This window comes from Castor canadensis, chromosome 11 (assembly GCF_047511655.1).
Source record: "Castor canadensis chromosome 11, mCasCan1.hap1v2, whole genome shotgun sequence".
NCBI lineage: Eukaryota > Metazoa > Chordata > Mammalia > Rodentia > Castoridae > Castor > Castor canadensis.
Genome location: NC_133396.1, coordinates 42,366,296 through 42,391,485, shown reverse-complemented (window position 1 = coordinate 42,391,485; position 25,190 = coordinate 42,366,296). Strand labels below are relative to the sequence as shown.

The window sequence follows — 25,190 nt, the reverse complement described above, 5'->3', positions numbered from 1 at the left end:
CCTGGGGATCAAACCCAGGGCCTTTTATATGGTAGGCAGACATGGGTAGCACTGAGTTACACCCCAGCCCTCATTTGCATTTAATTCTCGGGAGGCATGTTGACACTTTTACTTTCCCCAGAGATTTTAACATTCATTCAGGTTGGGAACTGCTGCTTTACCAGTCACTCTCAAAAGCTTGCAGTATGTTGGTAGTGAGTTAATATGGACTGTGGCCCCTGGAGTGGGACATCAGCACTGTCCCAGTTTAGGGAGGATGGGAGGGATGAGTTGTCGGGGGAGGGAGAGCACCTGATGATAGCAAGCTTGAGGAAAAAGGAAGTTCCCTCTTGGCCCAGCCCAGCTGGGAGTCAAAAGGAGCCCTTGTCTTGCTGCCCTTCCCTGCCTCCTCTTCTTGGATGGTTACATGAGTCAGAGGAGACGTGTGTTAAGGAGGAAACATGCTTTCTCTCACCATTTTCCCCTCCCGTTGGGTTTGAGTGACTAAGAAAACCCACTGTTCACATTGACAAAAATAGAGCTGGGTGCCTCTGAAGACTGAACCTCGGTTCCAGAGTCAATAAAACCCTTTCCTGCCTGGCTGCATGGGGTCCAGCCTTACAGGGGAGACCCACCTCAGAGGAGGACAGTTGCAGAGGACAGTGCAAGATCTGTCTCTGGGCAGCTGCTATGGGGTGGAGGAAGCTTTGCATGTACTGTCCAAGCCTACCTAGTTTTCCATGGGAGGAGTATTCAGCTCAGAGAGCCAGGAGAGCAGATGCAGGTCACACAGCAGGGGTGGTGGAGGTAGAGGAGGGAGAGACCACCCAAGCTTTCCTCTTCCTGGTGAGGGCTGCTGGGCATGGGCTGGCTCAGGGGAAAGGCTCTGGATTCCAAGGGTCACTCCCGTTTTTTTCTATATGGGGAATCAGGAATGACTTTTCCTTGGGTCCAATAGCCTTTGCAATCTCAGGGTCTCATCTGCCTGCTTGTATCTATCTCCCTTTCCAAGGCCACAACTTCAGTCACCAAGCATCAACTTTATTCTAGAATCGAAAACAGATTTAAGAATCACAACTGAAACTCTTGTTGTGGCATTTAGGGACTCAGAGAGGAGAGAGAGAGAACAAGAGCTGTAGCTGGTGACACGGCATTGGACAGGGATAATGTCCAGGGCAGCTGCCAGAGTGGCTGAAGCAGTAAGAGCGCCTCCCTAGCAAGTGTGAGGCCGAGTTAATCTCCAGTGCTGCAAAAAAAAAAAACAAAAACAATGTCCAGGGCATGTATGTTGATGACCCAAGCCCTGCTCATGTGGACTGGGCTTGACTGATGTCATCAGTCCTGGCTAGTGACTGATGTCTGCCCTGGAGAGCACAAGATAGATGGTGGGGACACCCAGCTCTGATCTTGGCTCCATCACTGATTGAGCGGCTGGAAGGAGAGAAGCTGCTTCCCTACCTGGGAAGCTGGTTTCCCTACCTGGGAAATGAGTGGTTACACTAGACCAGTGATTTAAAACATTTCAAAAGCCACAACACCCTTTGTTCACATGAGCTTTCATGTGGAAGACTCCACATAAAGCAGATAGAAGTGGAGCTTTTTATTTCTTGCCCAGGGCACCCCTTCCTTTCAGCAAGGTCCCCACAGAACCTTGAGGGTTCCAAGGAACTCAGTTTACAAACCACTGGGCCAGATTTTTGTTGTTTTAAGCTCTGTCATTTGCATCAGCTCTGGCTGATGTGTTTGTTCACCTGGCGAATGTTAACACCAGGTGATGCTCGGAAGCTTTCTTCTGCCATTACCTATCACAACACCCTATGTGCTCAGCCAGTCCTTTCATATGGCCTCAAACATGATGCATGTTGCCTCTTTACATTGTCTGATGTTAGCCAACTGCTATGTGGTGGAGGCAGAAGAAAAGTCATTATAGGTAGAGAGGAATGTGATCCAGAGAGAATTTACTGTTCTCTTCCCTCACCTGGGCAGCCCAGATGACCATGTGTTTTCCATTCCATCAGTCTCTGGAGGATGTGACTTTCTGTCGGTCAGCTTCCTATCTACTTCTGTCTACTTCTGCATCCAGCATCCTGGGAGTACACAGTATTCTCGTAACAACAGCAGGAGAACCCCTTTTAGGACGTTAAAAACAATCAGAGTAACTTGCCATCTGAAAACTATTCTTGGTTACCTTTTCTGGAAGAATTCTCTCTTTCCCAAAAAGGACAGTCAAACCCCTTAGGAGAATTACAAACAAGGCAACTCCCTGCCACTGCCAGTCCCCTGCCTATCTTACCCCCATCAGTCAAGCATCCCAGCCAGAGCAGGAAGGAGAGGGCCCTGCACTGTCAGGCAGGAGACTGAGCATCAGGCCCTGCTTAGTGGATCTTGCTATGTAGCTTGAGTACTCCAGGCCTCTCTGAGTCTTAGTCTTCCCATCCATAAAATAGAGGAGATTACCTGAAATGCTTCTCTAGACAGTCTTCCTGCCTTGAGACATGTGATTCCATATATCAAAACCACTGCTCAGCTAAGAGACTAGGGCAGTTAACCCTAGACCCTCCTTGCCCCCAACCTCATGGGGAGTTCTGTGTCAGGGTAGGACTGTATTTCCTATTAACTCACTCTTAGCCCCCATTTGAACCAGGGACCCTGAGACCTGTCCTCGAGTCCTCCGTCTCCACATTCTGTACAGTCCTGCCCCTCAGACACAGCCACCATTCTCATCCTAGCACCTCAATGGACACTACTTCTATGAACCCTGCTGGCAGGTGTCAGGTCCTCTCATGAAGGTCAGGGTCTTAAATTCTTCCCCAAGCTGCCTTAGTTTCTAAGCCTCACCTCTGTTCTTCTCAGCCCTTTGACATAAGGATAGTTAGTAGAGGATACTATTTATTGAGCATGTTATGTGCCAGGCTCTCTAAGTATTTTACAGGTCTTGATTATTTTTATCTTCCCAATAATCCTAAAATATACACTACTATTATCTCCAGTTTACAGATGAGGAAAGTGGGAATTAAACTTGCCTAATATCATTTAGCTGCAAGGTGGCGAGGCCAAGGCATGGCCTTGGCTCCGGCGCCCACACACATAACTACTGGGTCAGGCAGGTTCATGAGGAACTACTGTTTATTGGGTGCCTGTAGCACGATAGGCATTGTACTAGACACTTTATTGTTTCATTTAAACGTCACAACTGAAAGAGGAAATGTCTTATTTCTATTTTATAGAGTGGAAACTGAGGCTTCAAAACATTAAATGATTCCTGTGGTAATAAAACCTGGCAGGCTTCAAAGCCAGGAATGTTCAATTCATCAGCGCCTTCCTCTCTGTCACCCTGCTTTTCAGGACAAATACCCACCCCACTGCCTGTAGGGAAAACAAAGAGGGACCCATTAGCACCACTCCTTCCACAGAGCTCTGAAAATGTCATTCAGGCTGCCTGGCTGAGTAGGGAGGGGCTGGCCAGGTCTGACTTTCCCCACTGGTCTGGGCTGAGAGACACGAGAGAACCCAGAGAAGGGATGATTTTCTCCAGTCCTGCTTCTCTTCCCTGGTTCTGAGCAATTCTGCCATGTGACCTGCTTTTTGGAGCCCAGTAGTCCTTAGGAGCCACATGGGAGCTGGAAGGAAAGAAAAGAAACCAAGGTAGGTCACCTGGACTCAGCCACACCCTAAAGCCCATGGGAGGCTGCTGAGTTCAGGCCTCAAGGTAGAGGCGGGGAAGGCAGCCAGGCAGGCCAGGCTGGGTGGGTGGGTTCCTTTGCATGCCACACCTTTGCAAAGGGCCTAAAATTCAGTATGCTCACTGTGCTAGGGTGCACAGCAACCCATGAGGTGGATTATGCCATTCCCTTCTTAGTGATGAGCACATCGAGTCTCAGAGAGGTAATGAAACGTGTCCCAGGACTAACAGCTGAGAACAGGATTCAAACCCAGGTCTGTCTTACTGCAAAGTCAGTGCTCTGTGACACATCACAGGGCTCTTGTGTGTCTTAGACTGTGAGAGTGGACACAGAGGAAGATGACCTCTGCACACAGACCCAGAGGTCAGTACATAAACTGCAAGTTGTAAATTCAGAGGCTGAAGTGATAGAGTTTCCACCTCACCTCCACCACTCCAGCCTCCCCTCTCATGCAGTCCTTACCAGAAGGCCCCCTCCAGCTAAGGCTGTCCCTTTTGGAGAGTCCCCAGCAGGTCTGGAGCCCTAGTGGGCTGCTTTGACCTGGTAAACAGAAATGCAGCTGGAAATTTATTTGCAGGAGAGACACTGGGGAGGAGAACGTTGAGAGCAAAGAACTAGAGAAGCAGGCAGAGAAGCTCTGTGTGCATGCATAGTGGTGCAGGACATGCCAAAGTGCTTGTGCCACCTTGTTGATCAGTGAGGACTCAGGGAAGGAAAAGTAGCTTGGAGTTAGTGTTACATAATGCAACATCAACTTAAAACTACATTTGCAATATTTGCTACTTTCCATTCATCCCATAATTTTTGCCTTATTTTAATCCAGAGCACGGTGAAGAGTTAAGAGAGTTCACATTTCTGATGTAAATTGTATTTACTAGGATTCCACAGAAGGGGTTCTTATTGCTGCTTGTTTCTTTGTACTTCTGAGCTGGTTGTATGTAGCTTTCCCTTTACGTGAAAAGATGAGAAAAGTCGTCAGTAGGACTCAGGATAAAATCAATTTAGGAGCCATAAGATTAAGGCTGCTGGTAGAGATGGTGATGGTGTGTTGGGATAGAGTTTGGCAGATCTTAGTTGACCGTCCTGGAACGGCCTTTGAACGCTGGCTGGAATCTCGCAGTGCCGTGACAGCAAACACGGAGTACGATGGAGTTCTCCAATCCTGGAGTAGCAGGAGCGGCGCTACGCGGGCTCGGACCGGTCCAGACGAGCTCCACCCCCTGAGGCGCCGGGTCTCCTGAGTCCGCCCCACGGCTGCACGGCTATTGGTGGATGCTGCCTCAGCCACCTGCCCCTACCTTGGGTGGGCGGGGCTACCTGGGTCCCGCCCTCACGGCTCGGGTTCCCTGGCCTTGTTTCCTCTTGCTCCTCCGGCCCTGCCCCCCGGCGTGAGGCCCCGCCCCTCCGAGTCCGCGAGACGGGCGCCTCGTGATGTCACCGCAGCTTTGATACAAAGAGCCCCTTCGGCCCACGCGGGTCTCCCGGCAACCGGCGCTGGCGGGGGCGGGGCTGCTTCAACTGGTGCCGAACGGTGTGTGCGGCGGCGCGCGGCTGGGGATTGTTCCTGCGCTCTCTAGCTGCTTGCTGCGTCCCTGCCCGCCCCGCTGACCGGCGTCCGGTTTCTTGTTCCTCTGCAGCTGATCGATCCGCGGCCGGTCGGGGGATGCGCACCCCGCCGGCTCCTGGAAGCCAGGTAAGCTGCAGCCAGGGGGCTCGGGCTCGCGCGGCTCCGGCAGGGCGCACCTGGCCCGGCCCGCGGCCCCAGAGTCGGGGAAGTTGGCGGAGCGCGGAACTGCGTCCGCTCCAGCTCCAGCGGTGTCCACCCTCCCGGCGCTGGCCTGAGAGGTCTGGTTACCTGAGCTGGCTGATTCGGCCACGGAAGAGAAGCCACTGACCACGTTGCCGGCTCCCGGTCCTCTCAGCCGCGTGCCCGCACCCAGGGGCAAGACTAGCTCCAGGCGCGAGGAGGGTTAGCTGCGCTCTGCGGCGCAATTTCAAAAAGTATTTTGGGGGCTGGGAAAGGAGCTTATCAGCCCAGATCCCTCTCCACCCCAGAGCCCCTGCCCTCCTGCCTCTTCGAGACTGGTGTTGCCCTTGGCTCGGCCTTTCCCCAAGTGGCCCATGAGCTGGAAAGTTTTTCCGTAGCTATTGGTGGCTGCACCTAGCCTGTTTCCTGGCTGCCTTTCTTCATGGGGGCTCTGAGGGGTATGAGAAAGCCAGCCCTGTTTGGGGTTGAGGGGAAGGCCCTGCCCTTTCTCAGCGAGATGTTGCTCTTGCTGGAAGGTGTGCACAGGACCCTGTCCCTTCGCCCTTGCGTCTTAAGAAGCCACATCTGCCATGGTAGTAGTTGAAACAACTGCTTCTCTGTCGGTGACAAGTGTTTCCTAGGGCCTGGTGATGAAGCCTCTGAAGAATCAAGCCTATACTGTGGGGAACCTGGTCCCAACACAGCCCTGAACCCTGTTCCTTGTCATCTGTGCAAACCTGTCAGTGTCACCTCCTCATTTCTGCTTCTCCCTGGCTACAGAGGGCTACAAATGACACATCTCTGGGCTCTTAGGCTAGTTTTCATGGACTGATTTATTTACAGGCCTCTCTCAAAGAAGCTGAGGGGTCTGGGTTCCTGACTCTGCCTCCAGCTTGCACATCTTGGAGTGGAAAGCACCTGGGCTGGTTCCTGGTGATCCAGCTCTCCCTTCCCAGAGCAGGAGGCAGGTAGTAAATACTTGGTCTCCCAGCAAGCAGTGAGGCAGGCACATCCCCTGGGGCAGCCCCAGGTCTCTCCCCAGAAGGAAGATTGTTACAATGGTTGCCAGGATGGGAAAGTGGGATCCCAGGAGGAGGGGTTACTGACTGTGTGCACCCACCTCTGCAGTAGGATAACTGCCCTCCCCCTGCAACACACTGGCTGGGGTCTCATTGCCCAGCCCCAATTTACTCAGGTGCTAGTGCTGGGGGGCTGGCACAGACCTTACCCTGCTTAACTGGCACTCACCAATTGCTGATGATGTGCCCAGGGATTTTATATAAGAGACACTTCCCTGCCCTCAAGGTGTTTGCACTGCCCAACGCCTCTTGAGTGCTTACAGAAGTTGATCTGGGTTGTTTGAGGTCCCTGTGCCTTCACGATGGAGTCCACGTGTAGCTTGCAGGAGTGAGGAACGTGGGATTTGGACAAGTAGGCAGCACAGCTTGGGCAAATGCCTGGTGGAGATAAGCTGTGGAATTTTTGGTACACTGGGTTTAGGTGAAGGGGGTGGGGTAAATGACTAAGGCCAACAGGAGATAAGACCAGGCCAGCCTGACAGAGGATAGTTGACTAGTCAGGTCAGGTGAGTAGGCTGGGAGCAATGACCTTTGCCCAAAGGGAGATCTTACAGGACAGACAGCCTGGAGCCTGTCCTTGGAAAGAACTTTTAGCCAGGCAGAAGAAATTAAAGGGACCAGAGAGCCTCAGGCTATCTCCTTTGGGATTCCAGGGGACAGTCTGCACTGAGGAGGCTTCCTGCAGCCATTCTCTAAACCCGTGCTGGCACCTTCAGAGCCTCCCTGCTTCCTCCTGTCCTGGGAGGACTTTACAACTTTCTCTTTAGCTATTCATCTGGGGCCCTCACAACTCACCTTCCTTCATTCCCACCACTGCAGGGGCTCAAAAATCTCCTTTTACATGTTGTGAGGGACTTTGCAATTCCACTTCTATTGATTTATTTATTGATTGATTGATTGATTGATTGAGGCAAGGTCTCACTGTGTAGCCCAGGTTGGCCTTGAAGTCAAGATCCTCCTGGGTCAGTCTCCTCAGTGCTGGGGTTATAGTGTACCACCACACCTGACTCACTGCAGTGTGTTTATTTTAGGTTTGGGTCCAAGAGAAGGTGGAGGGTGTCAGAAAGGCAGGTGAAATAGCAGATGGGCAGTCCTGAAAGGCAGGCATCTTGGGGATGGAGGAGGGACACCCTAGGCAGAGTGCCCAGCAACCCCATCCCCTTCTTCCACCCCTCCTGGCCCAGGGCTTGTGCTTTGAAAAGGAAGCCCCATATTGGGTCCCACCTGGTGTCAGCAGTGGGACACAGGACCCTGGGCTAGGCTCTGTCTTCCTCTGCATCAGATCTGCTGGATGTTTATGGTGCCAAATGGTCTTGAAATGAGGAAGAACTTTCAGGGTCTCACAGCTGGATTAGTGGGTGGTCCTGCCCTGGCCAGCTGGGCATGGCAAGACAAACGTGTTGATTTGGCAGGCCTGTGTGGTGTCTTACTGGACATTGTAATCTCTCCTGGGTGGCACACCAGTCTCATCCATCAGATGGCATTTCAGGTCACAGAGGCTTCCCAGTCCCCAGCACATTGCCTTGCACAGGGCAAGGGCTGCTGAATTCATTCATTCAACAAGTAGTTGGGTGTCTGACTTCTGCTACTTTCTGTGCTGGGTGCTAGGGATCCATGAATGAATGAAGCAGACCAGAATCCCTACTTTTGTGGCGCTGCATGAAAGACAGGCAGCCCGTGAGATGGGCAGGAGAGCAAGCAGGGAGGAGGAGTGAGTGCTGGGAAATCCTCACTGAGAAGGCGACATCTTTACAAAAGAGGAACAAGCAAAGGGAATAGCAACTGCAAAGACTCTGAGGTGGGCGGGTGGCTGATGTGGTGTGTCCACAGAACTGCCAGGGGAGGCTGTGCTTGGAGAGTGGACTAGGGGGCGGAGGGACAAACTCTGAGAGATGGATGGGTGCCTGCTGCTATCAAACAACAACCACAAGTCCCAGGAGAACCAGACAAGAGCAATAGTAAGTAGAGTTGAGACTTGAACTCACAGCACATGTAACTATTGGTTGCTCTGCTGTCTTTAAATCCTTGGCATTGAGGGGATTTGGGCATTACAGCATTTCTGGAGAAGAGGCGTCTGTGTGACCAAAGCTGCTGTGGACTTCCCGACTTCAGCATGGGGCCAGTCAGATAAGCCTGTCCATGTGAGTGTGTGGACAGTTTGCAGACCATGTTGTTTCCACCACACAAATCAAACTAGAAACTGGCGATGTGCATGCAGCTGTGTTCTTGGAGCAGAGAGAGGTGTTTGGGGCTCATCTCCATGTTCCCGTGGGCCAGCTCCTATCTGGGCTGGGGTGAGTCCAGCTCTGAGACCCATAAAGGAGCTGGCAGCCTGCACTTGTCTATACTCTGGCTGACCTCTCCCAGGGCTCTGTCTTCTGTCTCTTTCCTGATCTTCCCTTAGCCCTAGGATACCCAAGCCTCTGATAGCCTGTACTTGGCAGTACAGTTCCATGTCGTGGTCTCTGAAGGATCCTAGACAGGCACTCACACACCTGGTCAGCAATTTAGTGATTCATTTCTGTCCAGCTTAGACCCCCAAAGTGTGTGGGGGTTCATATGGATATGTATCACTTACACATACACACGTGGCCCTCATCCACCCTTCCACTGTGGGCTTCTGGCCGAGAGGGGTGTCCTCCGAGTTCCAGGCAGCTGGGGTGAGTGTGGCTACCGCTCCTGGGCAGCACATGGTCCTTGGTAGGGTTCACCAGCTTTGACCCAGAGCGCACACTGAATGGCACACTGTCAAGAGTATGACCTCCAAAGCCTGGGCAGCATTTTTGTCATTTGCTTTTGTTTGGAGATGTCATTTTCTCATGTCAGGTGTCTGACTACACATGACAGTCCTTACCCAAGTGTTTGAGGCATCATCTTGCCAGTTAATTAAATGGCATTTGGTATTGACCAGTCTACATTGTCCTGTTGAAGGCTGAGTGGGCACCCAGCTGACCTGCTTTTAAGGAGCTGAGCCCTTCCCAAGAGCACTTGGAAGCAAGTGCACTTGGAACCTTCCTGATACCTCACTTTTTTCAATGACCTGGGCAGGGGATAAGAGGGGAAGAAAGCAGGTAGCCCAAAATATGTGGGTTCTGGGAGGGCAGCTGAAGGTCAGAGGAGGTAGCTGCAATGGCCTGGAGCCCTAGGGTCTGGGTGACTTCCAGCCACAGGTCCTCCTGACAGGTGTATACTAGTTATGCAAGCATGTCTAACCCAAGTGCTTGACTTCCTTTAACAAATGGGAAGTTCTCCAACAGTAAGTCATATTTGAAATTGATTTGACTGCTTTGTCTTCGCAGACAAGTGGGTTCTTTCCCAACCACATCAACATTATTCAAATGAAAACAAGGCTCTGTTAAAGTTATTAATATCAGTTGCTCTGCCCATGGGAGCTTTTCTGTTTTAAGGGACCAAAGAGAGGAAGGTCTAAACAGAACTGGAGTGTGGGAGCATGGATAGGTGTATTCTCCTGTCCTACTGGGTTGCCCCGTCCCCCTTATAATAGAGGAACCTACACTTCAAGTAGCTCCTGCCTGCTGCAGTGGGCTTTGGTAAGAGAGCCATCAGGGTCTGCTCTTTGCACCAGGCTTAAGTCTCCCTCTGAGGGCTGGAGAGAGTAAGAGCAGGTTTCTCCTTTCTGCTCACTGCCCACCCCAAACCCAGGCACCTGTCTCCTATGCTATCTCCACAGGCTTTTTTTTTTTCTCAAAGTTAAAACAATGTTTTGGAGCTAGCAATCATCTAGGTGTTCACCCTGGCTCTGCTGCTTGCTACTTGTGGAATTTTGGACAAGCTGCCTTACCTTTTGAGTTTCCTCACATGTAAAATGGGGTTGATAATAGTACCTACCACTGAGGATGCTGGCGAAAAGACATGAGCTACGGAGGTGTGAAGTGCCTTGCATGGGCTCTGTCTCCTACCCTGCTGGTACTCCATGGATGGTTGGGGAGCTAGAGAAGCAGGTGGGTATTGCCCATGCCCCTGGATTTCAGAGCCCCATCTGCCACTTGCTGTTTGTGGCAGAAGTTTAAGTTCTGTGCCTTGGCTTCCTCACCTGCATGAGGATGGTGCAAAGGCCCTGTGTGAAAGGGCTGAAGAGTCTGCAAGAGCCTGCATTTCGGTTCCTGCCAGCTTCTGCAGGCTTTGTTCTTGGAATTTATCACCTCAGCTCCTAACAGTTTCTTGCAGGGGGAAAGCACCACCTGAGGGCCTGTGAAGGAGAAGTAGACTCGCTTCCTCAGTTTCTCTGTGTGTGGTTTTTCTGTTTGTTTTGTTTTTTTGAGATAGGGTTTTGCTGTGTAGCGCCAGGCTGGCCTCAAACTTGTGATCCTCCCTCTTCAGCCTCCCAGCAGCGTGCTGGGAATTCAAGTGTGAGCCACCACACCACACTGGCTTGTGTTTTAAAGAAGCAAGTTGGCCTCTGCACATCAGCCCCTGGGGCTCCAGTGACTGGTACCTACCTGAAAATCTGTGAACGAGATTCAGAGCACATTGTGAGGTGACAGCCTTCTCCCCAGAGGCCCAGCATGGGTGGTGCCTGTACCTGGCCCTTCCTCCCAGTGGCTGCCCACTCTGCCTGGCCTGACAGGGAAGGGTGGCCCTTTGCACCTCCACCTGCCTGCCCTCCACTCCAGCCAGGGCCTGCCTGTCCGTCTACCTGTGCCCAGCTGGAAAAGCCAGCTTAGAGCAGCAGTGCTGCATGTCTGCCACTGGCAGCTGCAGATCCGCCTTCTTAAAGTGCTGTGGCTCTGGCTGGCGGCAGGCCACAGGAGGTCTGGAGTGGGGCCAGAAAGAAAGATGCAGGCTGTACAGTCACTGGCCACATGAGGTGACTGTCCTCAGTAGTCTTCCAAGGAGCAAATCTATCTGTTCATCCAGCTTGGCTGCTCCGAGGTCTGCCACTCCACTGAGGGAAGCCGAAGCTGGCTGGCCTGGTTGGTCAGTGGATGGTGGTCAGGACAGCCTCTGCCTGGCAATACTTGGTGACCTGGAATCGTTGGCCTCATGGCCAAATGGAGTTCTTGTTGACACGACAGGTCCAGCCAGCATGTCTTGTGTAACCATCTGCACAGTTGCAGCAGTTATTAGCGAAAAAATGTCTTAGAGCAGCAGGGGACATGTGTGATTGTGCTCGTGGGCATGTAAGAAGCATACATGGGGGAAAGACATGGGCTGCCCTTCACTGGCACAGTGCACATACCAGGACCACTGACTGAATCCCCATTCCTACTTATACCCACACCACCTCTTGTAGATTCTCAGACACCCTTTCCTTTCCATGTTAACATCTCCAATTGGTAGTGTTGTAGCCTTGCTGGTATGTTAGAATTTAATTGACAGCACCCTTTCTCTGTCAGCATACTTAAAATAACAGTGCAACTTCAAATCAGAGGCATCTTGGATTTAATGAAACACAGAAACTAGGTAACCTCTGAAGAAATTACATAATTTGCCCATTTTCTTCAAGGCAGAGACTAGAGCCACCTTGTAGTGGAGACGGGATGATATGAGGGGACACTGTTAGGTGGTTCAAAGGGAGAAGCTTGCGGATTCCAGCTGTGTGGCCTTGGGAGAGTACAGCAACCTCTCTGGGCCTCAGACTCCCTACCACCCCACCCCCCACCACAGGAGGATCATGATCTGACAGTCATCATGATTGGGACAGGGCAGCTTTTCCTGTTTCTCCTTTGCTGAATGTCGCCCAAGGTCACACTGCCCTGTTTCACCTGGGTTAAGAGTAGAAATGAGGGCAGGGAGCCAGTCACTGGCCTTCCTGAGGGTTTCTTGATTCAGTTTATAATCTTCAGATGTCATTTTTCTTTCTTTCCCTTGCCCTCTTCCCACTGTGCCTGAGTTTTCATTTTCACATATGTTTTCCTTTAGCAATTTTCTTTCAACCCTCTGTCCTCTCCTTTTCTATGTGGTCTTCCCACACATAGCTTCCTTGGAGCGCCTCGAGATGGGAGAGTGGGGGAAGGTGATGCTCCAAGGCTAGGATGGCACCGTGGTCCCTGCAGCCTTCTGCCCTATTCCTGGTGCCATCAGTATTGCTGGGGCTCAGGTGACGGCTTAGTACTTAAGCATTGTCCATGGCATGCTGGCCACTGCATTGCCAAGAGCATGGGGACTCCTCTGCACCCTCCTTGCTGTGTTAAAGTCAAACCTGGTCTTTACCCACCCCACACACACCTGCTGACGCTCAAATCAACCTCTCAGCACCTGGCACAGGGCAGGTGCTTCTAGATGTGTTTTTGTTTTGTTTTTGCAATGCTGGGGTTTGAACCAAGGACCTCATGCTTGCTGGGCAGGAACTCTACCACTTGGAACCACTCCTCCAGTTCCTTTTTGTGATGGGTTTTTTCGAGATAGGGTCTCTCGGACTATTTGCTCAGGTTACCTTGGAACCTCAATCCTCTTGATCTCTGCTTCCCAAGTAGCTAGGATTACAGGCGTGAGCCACCAGCACCCAGAACTAGATGTGTCCTTGCCTGATCCTCCTGGATGTTTAAGATGACATTCGGTTTCCCTCGCTAAGTGACAAGGACTTTAGGAGTGCCAGCCAACAGTGTAGATGCACTAAATGCCCTGAGGCAGATGGAGGAACTCTAGGCAGGGAGCAGCCCTGAAGGCACAGGGACCCCTGTGAGCAGTGTGTGCCTGGTGCCACTGCTCAGGATGGCTGGGCTATGCAGGGAGCAGGATGGAGGACCCCCTCAATCTGTGCTCTGTGTTAGGGTTTGAAGCCCTGTCTTTGAGGAGGCAGCAGTTATGCTCCTATGCATAAGAAGTGGAGTGTGGGGGGAAGGTTGTAAAGGTAGACAGGAGCATGGGGTATGGGGGCAGTAACATGTCCCAAGGTCAAGACCTGCCGAGGAGGGCTTTGCTGTGGTCAGTGGAGCTGGGACCTGGTTCTAGGCAGTGGCGAGCTCACAGGGTCTTTTTGAATTCAGCCTTACACTTCCTAGGCACATGCTCTACCACTTGAGCTACACCTCCCAGCCCTGTTTGCTTTAGTTGTTTTTCAGTAGGGTCTGACATTTTTGCCTAGGCTGGCTTTGAACCATGATCCTCTTGATCTCCTGCAGCATAGTTGGAAGTACAGGTCTGCAACTACCACTCCCAGCTAACAGGTTCTTTGACGGGCTTCCTGGTGGACTTCTCTAGGAGTCTTCTGCCTTCTGAGCCCCCAGCTATGGCTATGGTCAGTCCTAGACCCTCCCACATGTCCCAGTGGGGAAAGCCTGGAAAGACAACCTGAACTGCTTTGGCCTGCCCTGCAACACACAGCTGGGTAGCCACAGGACAGAGAGGGACACATGAACTGAGCCTGCCAGAGGACTTCTGTTGATGGGAAGTACTGGAAAATGGGGCAGGGGAGAGTTAGGAAAACAGCTCTGGGCCTGGGTGTGGTAGTTCTTACCTATAATCTCAGTTACTCAGGAGGGAAATGCTGGAGGAATATAGTTCAAGACTAACCTGGGGAAAGTTAGAGAAACCCTATTGGCAAAATTAAAAGCAAAAGTATTGGGTGTATGGCTCAAGTAGGTTCTGAGTTCAATCCCCAATACCTAAAAAAACAAAACAAAACAAATGCAGTGTGGGGTGAAAGGAGAGCCACCAGATATCTGACCTGCCTGCTCCAGAAATGCAGGTCTAACAAGTGGCCATCGGCTATGCATGAACACTGGCACGTGCTTAGCCTGTAGGCTTCTGTGTACCAAGAAGGGGCCAAGCTCCTGCTGCATTACTCCACCCAGGTGTGTGCTTCCTACAGCAGACAGTGGCCTCTCTGGGAAGCTCTGGTTCACCTCAATTGAGGATGCCTGCCTGGAGGACTCAAAAGGCTGGGGCTGACCTGAGTCACTACACTCCATCCCAAGCCTTCATTGTACCCCTCCTCTCAAGATAAAGCATGGAGCCCCCACAGCAAGCCCCGCGAGCTCTAGGCTGTGTGAGTAATTAAGCCCTCACTTCAAACAGCCACATCTTTAAAAGCTATAATTTGCAGCCCAAAATAGCTGCCTGTTCCAGGAGCCAGAGAGCCCTTGCTGTTCAGTAAGTGGCCTGCCACTGCTTTTGACACGTGAGTTGCCCCAATGCCTGGTCCATGGTTTCTCAGGAGAGCTGGAGGCCCAGTGGCTGATAGGAACAGAGATTTCTAGGCAGGGGGAAGGGAGGAGGTGCTTCAAGAATCTCCTGGAGAATTTAGGTGGGTGCCTGACATTAAGGGACCCTGATTCAGGTGTACTTGGCCCCACAGGGGAGTAAAGAGGAAAGCCTCAGTATACTTCTGGGAGAGTGAATTGGACTCTGTGGACACAGCTCTCTCACCTCTACTTGTGGGGGCTTAGGGAGAAAACAAGAGTCCTCTGTGCCACACAGAGCAGGCAGGCTGTGGCCCGGCTCCCGTGTGTTGGCTTCCTTTTCTTCCCCCGGTGTGGCTGTACTCCATGCAGTCAGGGAGATCTCCTGCATGGGTCCCGGTTGTGAGTGAAGGACTCCATGCTAACAGAAAAAGTGTCTCCCTGGACTTGCAGCGGCTTCTCTGTGGCTGGCATGCCTGGAATTCTTGGGGCTGGCTGCCGGGTTTGGTTTCCAGATGTGGAAGCAATTTAAGTTCTGTTTTCATAATCCCCAAGAGTTAGCCTGTGAAGTCCACGGTCTCATTTCAAAATCAAGTCAGTTGGCTCTGGCTGGCTGGAAGCGGGTAGGCTAGATGGCCTCTTCCAATTCTTTTTGTTGAGGAAGTAGGTTCACTGGGACACTTGAACCTAGACCCAGGACTTTGGTTGGTCAGAAAGTGGGTTCACCTCCTCTCCCGGGTTTGTTTTGTGTGTGTGTGTGTGGTACTGGAGTTTGAACTCAGGGCCTCATGCTTGCTGGGCAGGTGCTCTACCACTTGAGCCACATCCCAGACCTTCCCCTGTGGTTTCCCTTGAAGATGACTCTGCCAAACTCAACTGTACTTTTAGTCACCATCTCTGACCCTGGACAGCTGTGTGGGGGCAGGGGATACCCAGACCCAGGTTCCGGCCATGTCATAAGGAGGCTGGCATCACAGCTGAGCAGGGTGCCCATGTGTCCCAGGAGTGGTTGAGGCCCTCCTTCCCATGGTGACCACAATAGAGGGAAGAAACACGCTCTGCATTTCAAGTAGCCAGAAATACTGTCTGGCATGGAGAAACTGGAAATATCTTGCTCAATTACTGGGCCCTTCTGGCCACAGAGGCGGCTGCCCCAGGATTAGAGGCTGTGTGTGCAGGGTCTGTGGTTCCAAGGCTGCCATCCGGTCTCTTCTTTTGTAAACCAATCACTATTTAGGTAAAATAGCTTTTACATCTGTCTTATAACTACACTAAGTACAGTTCTGGACCAACAAAACTTACCTTCACAATTCTAATGTCTGTACTGTGCGTTTGCCTCTTTAAAACACGATAGCTCTGCTACTGAGAGAACACAAGAATGAAAAGTAATTAACTTAGATTCTTACATAAGCAGTGTTTACAAAACATCACTCTGATCAACATGAATCCACCAAGCTTTGGTTTCAGCAAAATATAGTGTCTTAAACTGTAATCCTAGCTACTCAGGAGGCAGAGATCAGGAAGATGGAGGTTTGAAGCCAGCCCAGTCAAACAGTTCTCGAGACCCTATCTCACAAATAACCAACACAAAAAAGGTCTGGCTGATTCGCTCATGTGGTAGAGCGCCTGTCTGGCAAGTGTGAGGCCCTGAGTTCAAACCCTAGTACCACACACACAAGCAGCAGCATCTCAAACTGAGAAGAGAATCTATCCTTTTTCTTTTGAGGAGAGACCAAGAGTAAATAAATACGTGAATCCCGGAATTCCTGGAGGGTCTGGAGAGCCAGTTCTCTCAAAGCTGAAACTGAATTGCCCTGGAAGGAATTCACTCATTATCAGGGTGGGGATGTGGGTGAAACATCCAGGCGGAGCTTGGGTGAGGGCTTCCTCTGGGAAGAGAAGTATTGGTTGCTGGGATTACCATACCAAAGCCCTGCAGGCTGGGTGGCTTAAACAACTGAAATGTATTTTCTAACACTTCTGGATGCTAAATTCTGAGAGTAGGGTTGGTTTCTTCTGAAGCCTCTGGCTTGTAGATGACCATCTTCTCTTTGTCTCACATGGTCTTCCCTCTGTTATGTCTGGGCCCTGATCTCCTAGTTTTATAAAGACAGCAGTGATTGAATTAGGACCCACTCTGATGACCTCAGTTCAGTTTGACTGCTTCTTTAAAGACCCTATATCCAAAACCACTCGCATTCTGAGGTGCCAGGTATTGGAACTTTAACATGTAAATCTTAGTTGGGGGGGGGAGGAACACAGTTCAGCCCACATCAGAAAAGGGCCTTTGGAACCTCCTTCCAAGGGGAAGAAGAGGAGGGTGAGCAGAATGCAGCATCCCAGGCGAGCCTGTGTGGAGGGAGGCAGCTCCACTTTCAGATGGTGTGGCTCTTGGCTATATGCTGCACTTGGAAAAGTTTCTAGTAGTTTTCTGACACCCAAATCATTTTTTAGAGACTGGGTTGTTCTGACTTCAGACATCACTGACCCTTTGGAAATGTGGCTACCATGATTATCTAATCCTCAAAGGGTACCTTGTCCTCCTGGCTTGGTATTTCTGTGGGCTCTGCCTCTAGGGTAGTATTCGCCAAGGATGGCCTCATTTGTTCATATTCCTTTTAAATGGAGCTAAATGTGTCAGGGCTTGTCTCCTTTTCCTTAATCAGTACAGCAAGTTGGAGCCTTTTTCATGTATTCATATAAAGCTTACTTCTAACAGACCAAAAAAGCAAGTACCTATGAGAATTGATTATGGCTGCAGATACCACTGTCTGCCCTAGAAAGCTATTGAGGATAGGGCCAGTCACAGTTTCAGCCACCAACCTGTGTAACTCCCCAAGGTCTTGCCCCAATCTGAAGCTCCATATAAGGGGTGTGGTATATTCCTCCCTGTCCCCTTGGCTCCCAAGCCCACCACACAGCCCCTCTGTAGCCATAGCTCCATCAGCCATAGGAGCTACCGAGAGCATCCACAGTGTCACCTGGAGCCACAGCCAGCCCTGGCAGCCTAACAGTTCACCATGGAGCCAGTCCAGGTGAAAGCAGCACACAGAATTTGCATGCCCTGTTGCTGTCCAGTGCTGCCACCATATTTGCTTTATCTGCGTGTATTGCTTATTTTCTGAACCATTTGAAAGGAAATTAGACAAAATATTATCAAAACTGAGGGCATTTTTCCTTTGTAACTAATATACTATTAATATTCCTAACAAAATTAAGCGTAATTCCCTACTGTTGTCCAGTATCTAGACTGTATTCCAGTTTTCCTATTTGTCCCCAAAAGTTTTGCCTTATGTATTTTGAAACTATTAATCAGTGCATAAATGTGTATGAGTGTTAAATCTGGTGAAATCCATCCTTTATCTGTTTGTTTGTTGTTTGTGGTACGGGGGGTTTGAACTCAGGGCCTCACACCTGCTAGGTAGATGCTGTACCACTTGAGCCACCCTGCCAGCCTTTTTTGTGATGGGTATTTTTGAAATAGAGTCTTGCTTTATGTCCAAGCCAGCCTGAGTCATGATCCCCCTATATATGCTTCCCGCAGTAGCTGGGGTCACAGATAGGCACCACCCTGTCCAGCCATCATTTAAGATGGGGGTCTCTCAAACTTTTTGCCCAGCATGGCCTTAAACCTCAGTCCTCCCAATCTCTGCCTCCCAAGTAGCTAGGATTGCAGTCATGAGCCACTGGTGCCTGGCTTTAAAAAGGTTTTTAAAAAACCTGTCTCAACCCATAGAAATGCACATTTTCAGACCTCATGAATCAGAAACTGATTGAGTCTGAGTTTGAACACCCCTGCCATGTGACTCTGATGTACACCAAAGCTGGGGAACCACTAATCTAGAAAAATCCCCCTCAGTCTTTCCTGTGACATCCTCTTTCTGTAATAGACCCACACCAGATGGTAGAAGGGGAAGGTCCCGCATACTGTTTTCATCTGTGTTCCCCTGGCAGTGTGAATTTGTTACCCTTGCCCGTGCTTTCCCATTTAGTAGAATTTAGTCTAAGGCTTGACTAAGTATTAAATAGTAGACATTTTGCTAAGACTGTGTCATAGGTGCTTCTGTGTACTTCCTGTTGAAAGGCCTATGTCTGCTTATTCCCAAGCATTGACTCTAAGTGAGATGTCTGAATTACAGAGACAATTTCCTATTTTTTCCATGGTGAAGGAATGCAGAGGGTTTCTGTGTTTTGTAGAGATCTGTAGGGTGACTGTTTGGTATTGTGCATCAACCTTTGATCTACTGGTTTTGTTCTACAGTTGTTGGGGGTAGTGTTCTATGTGTCAGGTCAGGTTTGTAGTGTGTCAGTCTTTTTTAATCCTGCTAATTCTCTTGTTTGTTTGTTCTGTCATTACCGAGGGAGGTCATTTAAAATCTCCAGTTTTTAGTTCTGCTAAGGTTTGCCCTGTGTATTTTAAAACTGTGCTATTACACGCATAGAGATGTAGGAGGGTTACATCTTGTTAAATTGATAAGTGTCTCCTACGTCTGGCCTTCAAGCACTTTGCCTGATGTTGGATGTGGCAGCACACATCTGTAATCTTAGTACTCAGAAAGCTGAGGCAGGAGAATCTCGAGTTCAAGGCCAGCCTGGGCTACTGGCCAAGACGTGTCTCAAAACAAACAAAAGCTAAAGTACTTTGCCCCAGATTAATGTGGTCCCACCTGCTTTCCTTGGTTGGTATTTGTGAATCTTTTTCTCATTCTTTTACTTGTATCTCTTGCACATGGCATATAGTTATTTTTTACCTAGTCTCATACTGTTTGTCTTTTGATATGATTGTTTACGCCATTTGTGTGTTACATGCTACTGACGTGGTTGAGTTATTTGTTTTTAATTTTTCCCATTTGATCTTTGATTCTCTTTTTCTCCTCTTCTTCTCTTTCCTTTGGAATGATTCATGTTTTTATTGTTTTTTCCTTCCCCAGTTAGTTTTAGTAATCTATTTTTAATTTTGCTAAATACCACCTCTTGACATGCTTACGTGTCACTAGAGTGGAAATGGTGCTATGTGGATATGGGGATCAGAGCCCTTCTCAAGGGTGGAAGGAGTTTCCAGTGGGGCAATGCATCATAGTCCAAGGTGTGGCCTATAGTCTAAATGAGCTTGAAAACCAGTTCTGACCAGTCTTTCCCACACCCCTGTGACTCAAGTCTGCTGCAGATGTAGCTGAACGCACAGAACCAGATGCTGGCTGGGGTGTCGCTCGGTGATGGAGCTTCTGCCCACCGTGCACAGCACCAAAAGAAAAGAGAGAAAGCACAGCAGGATGCCAGCAGAGGCCTTTGCAGTGGAGATGTGCCCTGGCTACAAGTGTGGGCGCTCCTTTTCTCCCCTAGGTCAGCAGGCTCCTGGGGGAGGAAGTGTAGCTGAACCTTGACCTGGGTTGAAGCTTTGGATAGACATCCGGTGGTCTCCAGCTCTGGTACTGGTCATTACAGTCAGAAAGAGGGAACACCTCTGGCCAATGCCTGAGTGGGCGCTGCTGAGATCTGCCTCTACCTTCCCTCCAAGTGCTTCCTAGAGACCCCTTGGCACCAGCCTCTCACCAAGGACATGCTCTGTCTTTAAATTCCTTAGTACTGCCAATCCCTCTGTTCTGCCACCCCTCAGGAACTTGCCCATTTCTACTTTGGTTTGGGACTGTCTGACATCCCTCCTTTCTAAGTTTTTCTATAGCACGTCCCCTCTCCCAAATCCTCTGGCACTCCTTAGCAGTGGGAGTTGGGGAGAGGGTGTGGAATTAGGGAGTTACCAAGATGAAAATGCTGGAGGCAAGGCCAGGTAGGCTTCCATACCTGCTTGCTGTGATGCCATGTAGCCATGGCTCATTCTCTGTGTGCCTTTGGCCTATGCAAGTGGTGCAGGAGTCTTAAGCCTCATCCTGGCCTTCTCCTGCTCTGCTCAACCCTAGCCTGAGGTTCCACAGGCCACAGGGATTGCAATGAAGCAGGTCTGCCCAAGCACCTCTCTGTCCCACCCGTGAAATGGGTGACTGGGTGCCTCCCTCCACAGGAGGTGAAAATCAAAGCACTGCTTATTGAGATTAATGGGGAAATACTGGTAGTCACTACTGCCCTCCCTCCTGGGACCTGTGAGTTCACCTTAGCTGACAGCAGCCTGCAGCAGTTGCACTGAAATCTGTTCCCAGGAGCTCCTGAGGGATCTTGAGGGATCTTGAGCTGAGATGAGACTCTGACTCTGGGGCGTTCAGGAATGGCTGGGAAGAAAGGGCCTGAAAGCTTCCTTGGCTGCTGTCTGTGGGAGGGAAGCTAGCTGGGGGACAGGGGTTGGGAAAGGAACATAGCATCTGTCCTGTCTTCTGACCTAGGTCTCACTCATCAGAGCAGAAAGCTCAGGGCTACAGTGCTTTGTTCTCACAGTATTAGGCTGTCCTTAAAGAGGCTGAGATGGGGAACAAGCCCTGTGGCATGCTTGCTCTTGCTGGGGGCAGGTGAAGGCTCCCATCTCCTTGTATGGATACTGAACCTCTTTCCTCCCCTTGACCCTTAACTGGCACCTGGCAACCCTTTGTGGAGCCAAGGCTGCTCATCACCTCTGGATCTCTTAGCAACCTCCACTGCTGTCATCTTTGTATGGTGAGAGCCTTTGAGCCATAATGGACTATAGGGGGTCTCAACCCAGGTAGCCCTGCCTCACCCCCCCTTTGGACCTTAGGGCATTGGCACCCATGAGTTAGCTCTCTAAACTGAAGCTTCTGTTCCTCCCCACCTCCCCACCCCAGGGGAATGAGTCAGGAAGACCCTGGCCTTGACCTTTCTCTTCCAGGCTGTCATCTGACTGGGAGTGATTGAGAGATTCCATCGCTGGCCTGGCCTAGCAGTCCATCATGCTTCTTCCCCATGCTAGCTTGGTGTGCGTCCACTACCCCACGCCTTCTGTGATGGTGTTCCACGTGTGCCCGCCAGGTGCCTGGCTTTGAGGGAAGCTGGGATGTGCCCATCCAGGCTATTTTTACCCAGCCTGTCCCCACAGAGCTGTGCTTTGGCTCCAAGTTACTGCCTGTGGGGTGGAGCTGTTGCCATGGCTGGGAATGGATGAGCCCGTGTCTCAGAGCCTCCTGGACTCCCTTCCCCAGACAGCATCTCATCTTAACACTTATTAAAGGGAGTAATTAATGTGCAGACAGACTTCCATGGGAGTGGGCAGGAGAGGACCTTGTAGACTTGGAGGGCAGACTCTGGAACTTGCAAAAGTCAGGCTCACCAAAGGTGAGTCCAGCCTTCCTCCGGTCCATCATATCCCTGGAAGTCAGAGGAAAGCTCCCCAGGGGCTGGGTAGGAGTCAGTAACTCAACACAGTGATGACAATAATAACCCACATTTATTGAGCACTTTCTGTATATGCTAAGACTGTAAGTGCTTAGAACACTTACCAACTCACTTAATTCTAATAATGGTTAACTCCAGTTTGTGGATGGGGAAACTGAGGCACTGAACAGATCAATAAACCTAAGGCTACAAAACTTGTAAGTGGTGGAGTGGCACTTCAGCCTGCTCCACAGTGAGTCTCTAATGCCATTCCACCCCTTCGGCATCCTTGAGATGTAAGATGCTGTCCTAGATTCTCTATGGCAACCTGTCACATAGGTGCTCTCATCACTCTTTCAGATGAGGCTCAGAAATGAAACAGCTCATCCCGTCATCACACAGCCATGCAGTGACCACAGAATTATTGGCTCCAGGCCTCAGGGTCCTGTGGTTTGGACTTCCTAGCTCACCATGCAGCAATGCAACTTGGTTCAACCAATGCTGGGCCATTGATCACATGCCATGTATTACGTACTGTGCCGATCACTGGGGTCAAACATAAGTCCCCGTGGCTACCTGTTCAATGTCACCACTCTTGCAGAGAACATAGAAGTACAGTCACTCAACTCAGTGTTCTCTGTGCACTAGCTGCTAGGAGAAAGCATCTTGCCTTGTATGACTGAGATGGCTACCCACCAGGGCAAGGTAGGTGAGGGTGAAGACCAAATGAAGCTGTTTCATTTGGGCCCCGCCATACACACCCCCCACCCCTGACAGCAGAGACAGTGGGCCATTGTGAGCCCTCCAAGTTTGGACAGCACCCCGACATGTATCAATTCTTGGCCTTTTCAGCAGCCATTGAAGTCAGCCCTTGCCAACTTCCTACCAAGGAAGGGGTGACTTTGAGGCCTGTTGGTGAGTGAGCACAGCTCTTGAGATTGGAGAGGAGCCCCTTGGGCAGACTGTGTGCCTCTAGGCTTCCACTTCTGGCCAGGGCCAGTTCTGTCTAGCCTCAGCTGGAACAGGGTAGAAATTGGGGGGGGGGGGCGACACTGGCAGCATGAACCCTCATGCCAGAAAAGCCAGTTGAGTCCTGTTTCCTTGGGCCTCAGAACTTTCTCCAGAAACCCCTGGCCTTGACAACTCACCTGGCCTGGCTTGTCTGTCTGTCAGGACCTGGCTGGCTGACCAGCCTGGGACCCATGGGCTGTTAGAACAGCTCAGCTTCTGCCACTTACAGCCCCTCCAAAGGCCATGCCAGGACCTAAGGCTGCCACAGCTACTGACTCTGGTGCTTGTGAAAATTGTCACACATGTCCCTTGGAGCAGTGTTTGAGGTAGAAGCAATAGTCCCCACTCTGTAGGGGAGGACTCAGGCTCAGAGAAGTGGTCACTTGGAGAGGTGGTCACTTGCCCAGCAGCACACAGCTTATGAATGGCCGGGTTAGCCAGGACTGAGAGCCATTCTGCCAGGCTCCAGAGCTGTGCCCTTGGTCAGTCCCACCCACATGGGTTCCCCAGGACTTGTGGAGGGACACACTACACCTGCTCTTCCTCCCTGGGAGCCTGCAGCAGCAGAAGGTGGCACGCCTGGAATGTTCTGGACTCAAACAAGCCTGTGTGGCACTTGGGAGCTGGCCTTCTGCCCTGGGAGAACAGGAGTCCTCAGGGCCACCTCTGCCTCCCCAAGGACAGAGCCCTGGGGAGTTAGATTGGACTACAGACAATGGCCAGTATTGCCAGTTGAGGATACTGTCCCTTTCTAAAGTCCCCTCAAAGACCAGACAGTCTTTCTGTGCAAACCCTAAGGAGGCCTTGTTAAGCTACAGGCCTGGACCAATCCCCTATGCTAGGGTCACTAGATAGTGACTGGGCCATTTTGTATAGATGTCTTTTCACGTACTGGGGAACGGGCAGAAAGGGGGAGTTCTGAAGGCAGAGTCTCAGAAGTCACTGCCCTGGGCTGCTACCTCATTTACTCTGGCTCCTGGGACACTTATTTTCCACTGCCTGGTGTGGGAGCTGTGAGAGTTGCTGGGTGTGGACAGACAAGTGAGCAGCTTTCTGGGCTTCCCAACCAGCATGGCGACAAGGTAGGGCAATGTTTGCTCCATTACCCATAGCTCTTGTGGGAGAGATCCCAACATCCTGGGGATTCCCACTGCTGGAATCCGCCTTGGGTCTGTCCAGGAATGAGGCTGGCATCTTGCATCATCCTGAGTGAAATTAGTCTAACTACTGCAGGCAGATTCATCATCAGCTTTCCATGGTCCCCAGAGCCCTTTGTGCGCCCCAGAAAGCCTCTCAGGACCTCACAACATAGGTGCTCCATGTGGCCAGCCATTCAGTGTGGATGTCCCCTTCTCCAAGGCATGTGGCTTCCTATGCAGGTGTCCTGAAGGATGTGGCCAGCTGGCTATGGCCCTTCTCCATGGATGGCTGTCCCTGGGAGGTTCCAGCTCCTCACTGGACTCATGAGTCAGCCAGTGTGAGAGGCCCCAACACTAATCACCTGCCAGGCATTCTTGTACTTAGGGTCTCAAGGTTTGCATCTTCCTACACCAACCCCGCTGGCCCTGGCCCTGGCCCTGCTGATGCCCTTGGGGTCTGATGAGCCCTGAGTTCCACAGAGCCAACCCCACTCATTCTGTGCCATGTGTCTCCCCCCACCCCCTATCTTTTCCAGGGCAGTGACTTTTCTGGCTCTACCTTTGTTGATGGCGAGCTCATCCCCAGGGAACCTGGCTTCTTTCCTGAGGACGAAGAGGAGGATATGACACTGGCCCCACCTGAGGGCCCCCAAGAGTCAGACATGGACAGCCCCATGGAGGGCACCCAGAGCCTGGAGGGCTCTGTTGGGAGTCCTGCTGAGGAGAAGGAGCGGGGCCTTGGGGGCCTATTTCTGCCAGAGGATAAGTGAGTGAAAACTCCCTGCAGTATGTGGCCTCTGGGCCAGAAATGCAGTTCTTGCAAGGTCTCCAGAAAGTATGCATGGGGTACATTCAAAGTACTTTCATGTGGATCCTGCAGAGCAAAAAATTTTAAGCAGCATAAATACTTAACCGTAGGAATGGGTCTGGAATTTCAGGCAGGTGTGCAAAGTCAAGTTTTAATGACTAATGATGCAGGATCCATGATGTCAATTAGGTTTAAAAAGCAGTTATAAAAATGTCAACAAGTATGACCTTAGCTTTGTCAAAAGAAGAACACATACTACCTGCATATTAGGAAATGCTTAGAAAAAATATTATTTTTTTTATGGTACTTGGATTTGAGGAAAAATTATTCTTAAAAATCGAGCAGTTGCTAGGCACTGGTGGCTCATGCCTGTAATCCTAGCTAT

General features: G+C 50.8%; 1 protein-coding gene across 2 annotated transcripts in view; it reads left to right on the top strand.

Annotated features, from left to right (window-relative positions):
- Rab11fip4 (RAB11 family interacting protein 4) overlaps nucleotides 1-25,190 on the top strand; it is a 102,116-nt gene that overhangs the window by 58,219 nt on the left and 18,707 nt on the right. The window contains exons 1-2 of one of the 2 annotated variants that reach the window (XM_074046424.1): nucleotides 5,115-5,355; nucleotides 24,534-24,763. In XM_074046424.1, coding sequence (XP_073902525.1) covers nucleotides 5,326-5,355; nucleotides 24,534-24,763 — 260 coding nt within the window. In that variant the 5' untranslated portion in view covers nucleotides 5,115-5,325. Of the gene's footprint in view, nucleotides 1-5,114; nucleotides 5,356-24,533; nucleotides 24,764-25,190 lie in introns of those variants that run through there. The other variant, XM_020161944.2, reaches the window with a different exon arrangement.